This window comes from Myripristis murdjan, chromosome 1, assembly GCF_902150065.1.
Source record: "Myripristis murdjan chromosome 1, fMyrMur1.1, whole genome shotgun sequence".
Taxonomy (NCBI): Eukaryota; Metazoa; Chordata; class Actinopteri; order Holocentriformes; family Holocentridae; genus Myripristis; species Myripristis murdjan.
Window position 1 is genome coordinate 4,951,351 of NC_043980.1, and position 12,363 is coordinate 4,963,713.

The window sequence follows — 12,363 nt, forward strand, 5'->3', positions numbered from 1 at the left end:
TTTCACATGATTGAAAGGTGCTGAAAAGTATGACAGTGTATTAGTGCCATTGTAGGAAAAAAAAATTACCGAGCCAGTGAAGGAGGGGGAATATTCTGAGAAAAAAACTGAGATTTGATTGAAGATTAAAGGTGTGAATTTATGAGAAAAAAACTTGGATATCCTCTGAGATTAAAGTGGTATATTTATGACTAAAAAAACACAAATATGAGAAAAAAACAAAAAAATTCTGAGATTATCTCCACTGTGACTGTCAAATAAAGCAGCAATGCCAAAACAAATAATCTTTTTTTTTTTTTTGAGCCAAGAATCACAATCTTCTCATCAGCATCTGGACTTTGAAGAGACATTGCCGTGGCTTGTGCTGATTCAGAAGAAAACAATATTGTGATTCTTGGCTAAAATCACCAGCATTTCCTTGTTACTAAATACATTTGCAAAGTAGAATTTGATGAGGTCATCAGCTGCAGGCGTGATACACAGCGAATGGCACAGTCTGCACATGTGGTTCCATAAAAGAGTTTTTTTCTCGTAAATTTGTGAGTTTTTTTCATGTAAATGTATCACTTTAATCTTGGAAATTCTGAGTTTTTTTCCTAAGAATATCACCCCATGCCACCTGGCTCCATAATATTTTCCCCCCTACAATGGCACTAACACGCCATCATAGAAAAGGACTAAAAAGAACAAAATAAGCGTCTTTGAACACAGTTGCTCACTGGCAGTCCAGCTCAGGACGGACGAGCCACGACCAAATCCTCAGCATCTCCTGCGGCGTCCGGCTGTGCACCAGCATCAGACTCCGGTAGATGCACGGGTTGTCCCTGTACTTCCCCTCAATGTCAAATGTCTTGAAGCCCTTGTGCTTGTCTGGCACAAGGCCAAGCTTTTTGAGGCACATCCCGGTGTAGACATCATCGATGGGGTACAGCGCCACCTGCCGGGATACGTTGTAAAGGCGCAGCGCCAAATTCCCAGAATACAGGTACCCTCCGCCCCCTGCGTAGGGCGGGTACTGACCCACAAACACGCTCTCTGGGATGAAGTACTTAAGTTTCCGGTCTCGATGCGGGCCAGCGTTGCTGATGACATCGCCCATGAAGAGATCCTTGGCTCTGGTCTTTGGCAGACCTTCCAGGAAGTCAATAATTCGCAGAGTGTTGACGAAGACGTCGTCATCACCCTTGAGGACGTACTCGGCGTGCGGGCAGTGCTGGCTGAACCACTGCTGGAAGAGCACCTCCTTGAGGGTGAGGTTGAAGAAGGTGTCCCTGTAGTCCCATTGGAGGAGGTCTTTGTGAAGCTCTGCCTCGTGGTCCAGCATCCACGACAGGTCGGGGAAGTGATCCGTAGCTGTGGCGTTGCCCAGGAGGAACACCGTTGCTATGACCCGGTTGGCTAAGACGCCCGCCCGTCCCCAGGATTCTCGAATTGCCTGGCGCCGGTCAAAGTGGGGAGCCAGCGACTTGATGGCCAACAGGAGGTAGGGCTTCTTGTCGCAGACATGGAGCTGATTGATCAGCATGGGGTACGTCCTGCAGCGCATGTGCAACAGGAAGTCTTGGAAGCGCTGCGGCAAAGAATTGTAGTCCCAGATTTGCGTGGAGACCCTGCGGTCTGGCTCGCAGGGGTCGAGGGGTCCGGTGTCATTCAGCCAATCCGGCAGGTTGGCGAGGGAGTCGTTGGACAGCGCCATCTTGAAGACGGGGTTGTAAATGAAGTCCAGGCGCTGCTGCTCCTTGTTCCAGAAAGACTCACTCACCGTCTGCCGGCGCCAGAATCTCTCGGACGGGATTCGGACCTTCTGTTGGCCGCTCTTGCTGTGGCTCAGGTTCCACGAAATGCCCACCAGGATGCAGATGAAGATGTTGAATATCATCGTCACGCAGAGCACCCTGGCTTTCCTGCGGCCCACAGACATCTTGGCTTCCCTCTGGGCCTGGACAGAGGAGAACAGAGTACATCAACCACTGAAAACTTTACAAGAAACAAAAGGCTGCAGATTTGGTGCTGACATGACCACAACTAGCCGAGGCTGGAGACTTACAACAAGCGCAGGATATAAAGGGGCATTCAGAAACATAGATGCAGCCAGGTAAGAGTTTAGCAAGAAGAGAACATGAATCGGTGTAGGCAGGTCAGTGGCAGGCCTGGTTTCCACCGTGTGGTTTCAGAGCTCAGACCGGCTGCATACCAGGCTGCTTTTTCTTCCCTAATCCTCCAGGAATGGGCCCGTGCACATTTTTCCTCGTTCCCCTCCTGGTCCCCTCCTCCTCTTTCCTCTCTTCCTCCAGCAGTGACAGAGCCGCATCATACATTTCCAATTCAGCCGTGCACATGACACCAATTTACCAGCAGCACCAGTTGTGTCACTCTGTATTTAAGGCTGCACACAACAGAGCACATGCATATTGCATAAACCACCTTTCTCAAATCGAACACCAAGTTCATTACCTGGGAATGCAACTGGAAGAACAACTAGTGACAACTAGTTTCACTTACTTAGTTAAGGAACTCTGTAGTTTTTACTCTGTTGAAATGAACAGTTGCACCACATGATGTCACTGTTGTTCTCTATTATTTGTGACGTATATTGACTGTGTTTGTTGCAGGTATGGGACAATAACTATGAATGAATCCTTATATTTTATGGTAGATAACATACCTATTTAATGACTTTGGTGTTGTTAAATGAGTTTTATTCTGTTTTTGTCGCACTACTGTGTACAGTAATATTCCACTCACCTCATGTAGTTATAAATATCAATTGCTAAATCATAAAGTTACTCACAGGTTTTATTTGTCTCCAAAGAAAAACAAGTGCCTATGTGCACTTAAACCTACACACACACATACACGATGCGGGAATGTGTGTGTGTTAATAAATTCTGGGTACAAGCAGCAAGAGCTGTGTCAGACATAATGGATGTAACTACACCGTGCCTTCCCAAACACTCTGTTACTGAATGATGACAATGAAAAAAAAGACACTGTTTTGTGGACGAATTGCAGCAAAACAAATATAAAACATGATCTAAATGTACGTCACTGGCTTTTTTTGTTTTTGTTTTATAATGATCTTTTTGTATGAAGGCTGACGCAAAAGTGAAAACACAATTATAGCCATTTTGTAGACTGTGTAACTGCATTGTGGAGGGATTATGGATGTGTTAGCAGGGACACAAGTTATGCCATGGTTCTATTCATATATAGTATACGCAATACAATGCACAGTTTTATGCTTCAAAGGTGTTCAAAGGTGAAAGGTCTGTCCATATTCTGTAGATATATAGACCGGATCAATGCTGTAGCACCGCAATGAGCGACAGAAAGTAACACAGCTGACATTTATTCATATGAAAATGTTTCAAATTATTACTTTGAAAGCAAATTAATAAACTTTTCACCAGAGTCAGGGTCATCGAGAGGTAAATTCAGGCAATCAAAATTATTTTCTGCCAATCTCGACCTGAATTGTCCTGATGCTGTTAATCCCACCTATCTCAGGTTAAAAAAAAAACAAAAAAAAACACTTGAGGTTGTTTGCAAATAATATGTCACTGTTTTTCACATATATATATGTATATATATATATATTTATATATATATGCATGATGTTACCTGTGACTGGTGGGATCTGATTGGTCAGTTGGGTGTGGTGGAAACTCCGAGCTCTGTTCAGCCCATGTGGACGCAGAGAGACGGGCAGCAGGAAGTACTGACGGGAATCATCTGGAAACAGACAAACATCACACACACACACACACACACACACACACACACACACGTCAACATCAACACAGCATCCGCACGACTGGTCAAAACTGACGAGACTTTCTTTCATCCGTTTCTCCTGCGTGAGAAATCTCTCCGAGCGGAGGCGTGGCCGACTCAGTTCCTCTGGGTTTCACAGCTTTCGCCCAATTTCCACTGAGCTTGACAGTTTATGACACGTTCAACGCCAAGTGCAAAATCTTCACTATATGTCATTAAAGCACAGGAAAATTTAACATGAAAGCTGCTTTGGATTGAAGGTGCCAGTCTCATGAAACAATGCAGTACTGAACTTTCATTCTGGCTTCGTTTCACTGGACAGGGACTGATGTGAAGACTGGCAGCTGCAAATACAGTAGCCTCTTCACAGTTTGATGATGAGAGCAGCCAAAAAGCAAAAGTGACAACACTCAGACAACAGATGTAACACATTCATGGGTCTCTGGCTGGATCATCCACAGAGCTCCTGAAGGCTCACGGCGAGATTTTTTTGGTGTTACCTTGCAATTATTTTCTACTTCCGTTCTGTTCCTTCTGAGCTGTGTGTCTCTTTCCTCTGAGCTGCTCCCAGTGCAGAGGTCTCTCGGTCTGAGAATGGGTTTAGGTTCACTTTACCTAATCACATAACTGTGCCTGTAGAGCAGCAGCACTGTGTCAGCAGAGTTAATGTCCACTTCAAAGTCAAATTCCCAGAGCTGATCCATACTGGGACACCGTACCGCTGCACTGGGAGCGGCAGGTTTGGGGGAAATACACACACAGCTCAGAAGGAAGGGAAGTAGCAAAACATATTGCAACACAAAAGTTATTACAAGGGAATGCAAAAAAAAAAGCACATTTCCTCTCATAACGTCACATAAAAAAAATGAATGTTGCAACCTAACTCTTGCACAGTGTCTCACTTGCAACTAAATACACTATAAAATACAATACAATCCAATAAATACACTTTTACAATAAATACACTTTTATGCCTGGTACTTTACAGTATTTTTTAACTTGTTGAGCTCAACATTTGTTGTCTTTTAGTAAATTCTAGTCTAGTAAATTCTAGTTTAGGACCAAAATATCACATTAAATGAGAGTTTATTTTTATATTTTTATCTACTGGTCCCTCCCTTATGCAATAAAAGACACCAAAATTCAGAAATGAGCTTTTCTGGTTAGTTGGAATCAGAATCTCTCCCTTCGGCGAGTTGTGGAGTGTGCAGAAATATCAATATCAATATCTAATATAGCATCACGCTGCTAATGAGTGAAAACATCCTGCCTCCAACATGTCCTCATTTTGAATCTGACTGAGATGCATTTTCGACTTTATCCAGAAGAGGGCTTGAACTGGTTTCCACAGAGGAAATCCTTAAAGTGAAGTTAAAGGAACAGTTCAACCAAAAATGACAAGAAAGGAAAAAATCTATCCATCTAAGTAGTTTGTGTGTGGTTTGGTCCGTCTCTCCTCACCCTGATGCGACGGGGCTGGACAGGGATTGATGGGGACGGACAAAAATCTAAACGTGACCCAACAGCAACATTCATTCATTCATTCATTCATTCATCATTTTCAAACTTATTGTTATTAGGGTCGTGCGGGGCTGGAGCATCTCCCTGTGCACGGTGGGAAACTGAACAGGTCACCAGTCCACCACACACACACACACACACACACACATACACACACACACACACACACACACACACACACACACACACACACACAGACTGACAGGAGATTTGGCGTGTGCAGTTCACCTGACCTGCATGTCTCTGTTGTGTGGGAGGAAGTCGCAGCTCCTGGAGGAAACCCACGCCGACACTGAGACAACACGTCACCTCAACAGCAGCAGCTCTTTCCAAAAACAGCGACCAGCGAACGATTTCCTGCATTTCCGAAAAGCAGCAGACTGAATCTATGACTTCTACTCGTTGTGGGCAGGAAAATAAATAGTTTCTTGACGGTTTGAGCTCCACAAAACAAACGACACACATCCACTCCAGCTGTGTCAGGGTGAGAGGAGACAGACGGGACACAGAAACTGTCTGCACTAAATGGGACAGTATCTTTTCTGAATTTTGGCTGTTCCTTTAACCCCGTACCATACAGGCCCTTTCTTAGACCCATTTTGGTGAAGGGGCAGTGGAGCTTCACGGGGAAATAAAAGGTCGGCAGTAGATTCCACACAGATGCCGCAGCTCAGCACCTTGTGTCAGGTTATTATAGTCATAAATCTGTAGTAAACATTGCATTTTGGTTATGTGAAATTTTATTTTTATTCATTTTTATTTTTTTTTATTTTAAATTTATTATATATGTAGTATATAAGAGTTAGAACCTTATGATGGAAGTATACGAAGCCATTCCCATCTTTAATTATGTGCCATAAGTTGTTGCAGCAATTTTTGTGTTGATGCCATTTGTTATACAGATTTGGTGCAAAATTCAATTATTTTTGATCACTAATAAAAACGTAAAAAAAAAAAAAAAATATCCCTCCAAAGTATCAGATTAGGACACCAAGACCTTGAAGAACACCATAGATTTGGTATCAGGGCTTTCATGGTGTCAAAAACATAGGATATTTATAGATTTCTATATATATATTATATTTATAGATATATAGATTTTCCAGCTGGAGAAGCAGAGCTTGTCTGAACGGCCTCGCTCTCTAGTTTGTGTGTGTAAAGTTTGATGAGGCTTTGATTCTCCTAGAGGTCACTAGAGGTCATGTTCTACAGCGACGTCCAGTTTGACAAAAGTCTCTGCCTGCAGTGAAATGGCTGCTATGGGGGCCAGCATCATCACACAGGAATCAAATGTGGCTCATTGAATCCACAAGAGTCTCAGCTTTCCAGTCAAAGCCAACTGATGCAGCTCCAAGACTGTTTAGGCCCCAGTCTGCACACACACACCATTTTACAACAGGCCACAAGAACACATGTGGACTGCAGGCTTTGGGGCCCAAACTGCATGGGATTAGCAGAAGGTGGGCGTGTCTGCAAAGGGGAGAGAACCCATTTTCATTCACACATCTGGAGGTCAAAGGTCAAGGGAAGACAGTAAGTCGGCAGGTTGGCAGAACAGTAAGCAGTTAAAATTTGAAAATCACCAAAATTAAGTTCCAAGTTTTTCACGTGGCAACAGAGGTGAATACTGACGTGTTATAGGGACACATACATAAAGTGTCATATCCAACAAGCGGCAGACCTCTCATGTTGCTCTGCAGACTCTGACTCAGCGTTGCATGGCAGCTGTCTGCAGTAAAGCGAGAGAACGCGCTGAAACTGAACAACAAAGGCAGAGCAAAGTACAGACTCTCTGTTTTGGACGCTCCTGCTGAACAAACACTCGTGTCACAAGCATGAGGCGGCGTGAGCGGTCCTGGACCAAGACACAGGCGAGATGACATCGCCGCAGAATATATTTACACATTTCCAGTGCGGGCCTTCAGCCGACACTTCGGTCAGACTCAGAACAAACGGGCAGGAAGGGCTTCAGTGTGTCGCCGCGGCCTTAAAGGGAAATTCCTGCTCATTTTCATGTCTGCTGGTTTCTGCAGCTGTGAGCAGGCTGGGAATGGATTCTACCGGATTCAGCTCAGACATTTTCACTTCTGTTTCTTAGCCCTGACCTAATCTAAACCCTGGACTGAGGTAAACCAGGTCTTAGATTAGCCTTGTCCCAAAAGCTTGCAGTGGTCTCACTCTGGCCGTGTGAGAGTCTGGCCTGTGTTCACACTGTTTGTATGTAAAGCATGAATATGCAAAGCATGCAAAATTCATCCTACAGAGTATTTGCACCGTGGCTGACCTCTGCTCCCAGTATGTAGGATGGGTCATTCAGAGGGTGAATCTTCCCACGGGGATAAACAACGTATAACTTCATTTATTTTCAGTGCACTGGTACTGCAGGTACACACTGTGATCCCACAATGTAGTGCTGCAGTGCATCATGGAGAGGGAGCAGATACACAGAGAGCACGAGTAAAATGAGAGGTTCATAAAAACTAAAAATAAGCCTAAGTATCTGATCACATACAAGGTTTTTTAATATTATTATATTTGTATTTGTTTGATAAATGTTTTTCGAATTTGAAGCTGCAGGGTGGGCGGAAGACTCCCTGAAGGTCACATGACACCGCCGTCAACGGACGTGTCACATTACTCCCAGTAAACGTATTTAGTGTGCAGCAGTGGAAGGAACTAATTGCACTTACTCACCTTACTGTGATTAAGTAGTGTCTCTGTGTACTTGTACTTTTTGAATATTTCTAAAAGTCACTCCTTCAGTCCATATTCTGCTTGAGTTTTGTCCTTCACTTCATTTTAAATCAGATCCATTAAAGAGAACAGATGATCAGTGACAGACTGGGGAGCCTTTCACAATACACTGCAAAAACTCAAAATCTTACCAAGATTATTTGTCTTATTTCAAGTCAAAAATGTCTTATTCCTAGTCAAAATATCTCATTACACTTAAAATAAGACATGATCACCTCAGAAGTAACTTGTTTTTAGACAATTGTCTCTTGTTTCAAGTGAAAATTTGCTTGAAACAAGTGAAAATTTGCTTGTTTCATTGGCAAAATTTGTTTCTTGTTTCTAGCTAATTTTCACTTATTTCAAGTGAATTTTCACTTGAAACAAGTGAAAATTGTCTAAAAACAAGTTACTTCTGAGGTGATCATGTCTTATTTTAAGTGTAATGAGATATTTTGACTAGAAATAAGACATTTTTGACTTGAAATAAGACAAATAATCTTGGTAAGAGTTTGCGTTTTTGCAGTGTAAAAACTCATTGAGCAAAGATGATAAGAGAAATCTGCTTCTACTTTGTTGGTTCTACTTTTTATCCTTTTCAAATTTCACAGTAAAAGCTGCACTATATAGGAGCGAGGACCATTTTGACTCACCTGGCAGAAAAATGTGTGGGGAAAGGGAAAAATATCACTTTTACTGCCAGGACATTTGAAATGAGACACTTTGGACTTTTACTGCAGGACATTTTTACTGCACTACTTCTACTTCTACTGCAGTCAGACACCAGCAGAGGAACAGTACTTCTACTTCTACTGCAGTCACATACCAGCAGAGGCACAGTACTTCTACTTCTACTGCAGTCACATACCAGCAGAGGCACAGTACTTCTACTTCTACTGCAGTCAGGTACCAGCAGAGGAACAGTACTTCTACTTCTACTGCAGTCACATACCAGCAGAGGAACAGTACTTCTACTTCTACTTCTACTTCGAGAATTTCCCTGGTTGGGATCAATAAAGTATATCTATCTATCTATCTATCTATCTATCTATCTATCTATCTATCTATCTATCTACTTCTTCTCTTTTCCACCTCTGAACTTGTTGTTTATGGACTAAGTGACTAATCAGTTAATTGCAAACAAAAATAAACGGCAGATTAATCGATGATGAAAATCATTTGTTAGCTGCAGCCCTTTAACTCGGAGCATTACTGCCTGGATCTCCAGCCGCTCCACAATGAGCTTTTCTGTAAAGCCCCTGCAAACTGAAGGCGTGTTATTGCAGCCTGCAGTGCACTCACACACTCACTCACACACACACTCTCTCTCACACACTCACTCTGCTGTGTTTCAGTGGTATAACCTAATCAGTGTCATTAAACCAACAGCCGTGTCCTCCAGTGGATCTCCATGAAGGCATCACAGCAGGTTTCCAGGGGAACACAGCTGCACACAGCAACAAATGAGGTCCAAAACTTCTTCTTAGGACGCCATGTGTGTATAATCAGTATGTCTGACGGCTGTGACCCTCTGCGGCCCTCCGGCATGGGCCTGCATGAGGCTGAAGGGATGACTGATGTGCGGCAGTCGCTCTCACAGCGGCCGAGAAAAGAGAGGAACAAGTTCATTTCAGGGCAAAAACGAATTTCCTGCGTGCCAACAGGCTCGGCGGCGCACAGAGGCTGCTACTTACAGCTCTGAGGTCAGGCTGGTTCAGGTGTACTGTAACAAAGCTGTCATTCACAAGATCATAATGCACTGTTTCTGCTGGACTCTGCATTCGCCAAACCAGAGAGAAAGAGAGAGAGAGAGAGAAGAGAAAAGGGGGAAGTAAGAGAAAACAGGAAAACAGGGAAAAGAGACACCAAGTAAAATCATCCTGATACAGCAGTGACTTTTCCAGCGAGTCTCTTATTGTGAATAAAAACCCTTTGGATTAAATCTCACAAAGGTACTTTTATGCACAAATTATGATCCTGGAATAACAACCGGGATGTTTCTGGCACATTCACAGGTCGGGCTACATTTTTTTCTGGGTAACACACGGCCAGGCTGCAGGATGTGTCGATGTGTTTGAACATGCTTGGTGGCTGACTATTTTTTAAGTCTATTTCTATGAGTCAGCTGACATTTGATCTCACTTCCCTCTGAATCTGTTTGATCTCCACAAATAGTCACTTTAAAGCGACCTTAAAAGGCACTCCCCCACAAACACACACACACACACACACACAAACACACACACATGATGCAAAGCCACTTTCAAATAAGAAAAAGTGTGTTTTGTCATGTTGAAGCTCATGCTTGCAGGCTGGTGGTGGCTAGAATAAAGTTTAAGGAGGAGTTGTCATAAAAAAAAAAACAAAACAAAGGTTGCAGCCAAAGTTGCCCTTTCTCCGCTGCTCTGTCATTTCGAAGAATAATTAACTTGTCAGATGAGGTTCACTGGACAAAATCCAGTCTGATGGCTGATAAAAGCAGAGGGGAGCCGTGTGCCAAGCAACAGGCTGCGTGTGGTTTGTCTACCTGGCTGAGGGACGCTGCCTCCGCACGGCCACGCGTCCAGCCGCTCCTGGAGCTCCGGAGACGCGCCGGCGGACAAACGGAGAGCGGCTGACCTCGGCACCGACTTTTCTGCTCCCGCCGCCCGCTTCCACTCCGACACATCCGAGGAAATGTGGGTCACATCGCTGCTCACTGTGGAGAACTGACACAGGAGTGTGTTCTCAGTGTGTGTGAGTGTGTGAGTGTGTGTGTTTCCTGCCGTGCGTTTTGCGCGCAGTGACTCCTCCCTCGGTGTGAATGGGAGAGCCGGTGGAGGATTAAAGTCACAATGACATGAAAAATGACTTTATCATCTTCGGAGGTCACAGAAAATATAAAAGCAAAAGAACAAAAGTGCCAGAATTTAGGCTTAAATGTCAAACACGCACACATCTCAGAAAACCAGAGATGTTTTAAAAACGAAGAGGTTTCACTCCTCAGCGCCCCCTGGCACAAGTCTACTTTAGGAAAAAAAAAAAAAAAAAAAAGGTGTGATGAGGCTGCGTTTTTTTGTATTTTTCATTTTATTTTGGTGTTCTGTTCTCATTATTTATGTTAATTATGTTATTTACGATTTCATTTATTTATTTTTTTTAATCATTCATTTTTTATTTTATTCACATTTTACAGTTTTAAATGTCGCCTACTTTATATTGCCTTGTTGTTTTGGGTGAGCCAGCCGGAAGAGCAGATGTGTCTGTTCTTTATCTTGTCTCATGCTTTACTGCTTTTGTCAGGGTTTTTTTTTTTATGGTTTTATGTCAACTTGTTTTATTATTCATATTCTAATATAAAGCACTAATAAACTTGCTTGTGTATCTAAAATGCCAGCTGATGTAAATAAGCAGCTGTCGAGCAAACTTTGGGAAGAAAAAAAAACATCTTTGAACTGCCTGCATGCTGACTTACTGATGATTTTAATAATTTTTAATAGATTTTTTTGTTTGTAGCTACCCACAATGATAGGCCAAGTTTTCTCACATGTAAGAATCAAGAAAAACATAATAAAAATGGAAATTTGATGAGTGCAGACGGGTATAGACAGGCTCCACTCTGCAGCTTCATATTTTCTGACCTCCACTTCTGATGAGGAACACATGAATCTGTGCCACAAAATCACATCCTGAGTCATAAGACCTGCATGCATCTCGTATTTCAAGTGCTCAAAGCGGAGTTTGTCAGTGTTGCCACGGCAACAAGCACATTATGTCATTCACCTGAGACAAAGTGGATGATGGATCCTGTCCTGCTGAATCTGGCATCAAACGAAGGTCGGAGTAAGATAGCCGACATTTGAAAAGAGCAAAACCTGCAAACAGAAAATCTCTGGATGAGAACAAACTGGTGCTTTGTAAATGATGGCAGATTAAGTTTGATATTTGGTTGACAAAATAATAATAATAATAATAATAATAATAATAATAATAGTAATAATAATAGTAATAATAATAATGATTTCTCAGGCTGGATGTTATAGAGCTACTGACTGAATCTCACAGATCTTTCCTGGCAAACCAGATGCAGAAATGTTTTAGAGGTTGTGTTTGTTGCTCAGCTGGATCGCTGCCACGGCTGCAGCTCACTCTCATGGAAGTGGGGGAGTTTGACCTTTGACCCTTGCCCCCCCCACCCCTCCCCCATCTCATCCTCTCACTGATTCATCACTAAAAATAGCCGGATGAAACCTGGTGGACGACCACGATGCCAAGCCTCACCTGCTGCTGCTGCTGCTGCTTCGCTCCAGATCAGAGCGAAGCGGGCGGAGCCTGCAGCGACTCTGCCTCTGATGG

The 12,363-nt window shown here is 43.1% G+C and overlaps 1 protein-coding gene across 1 annotated transcript; it reads right to left on the reverse strand.

Moving 5' to 3' along the window:
• Positions 1-356: 356 nt before the first annotated feature.
• Positions 357-10,777, reverse strand: b3gnt2a (UDP-GlcNAc:betaGal beta-1,3-N-acetylglucosaminyltransferase 2a). The gene is made up of 3 exons (XM_030057320.1): positions 10,556-10,777; positions 3,622-3,732; positions 357-1,939 (listed from the first exon to the last, which is right to left on the reverse strand). The coding sequence occupies exon 3, from the start codon at positions 1,919-1,921 to the stop codon at positions 716-718; it is 1,206 nt and encodes a 401-aa protein (XP_029913180.1). The 5' UTR covers positions 1,922-1,939; positions 3,622-3,732; positions 10,556-10,777; the 3' UTR covers positions 357-715.
• Between the last annotated feature and the right edge of the window lie 1,586 nt (positions 10,778-12,363).

Bases quoted from the DNA above. Each gene is read 5' to 3' on its own strand.
- b3gnt2a (XM_030057320.1), bottom strand. From the start codon at position 1,921: ATGTCTGTGGGCCGCAGGAAAGCCAGGGTGCTCTGCGTGACGATGATA.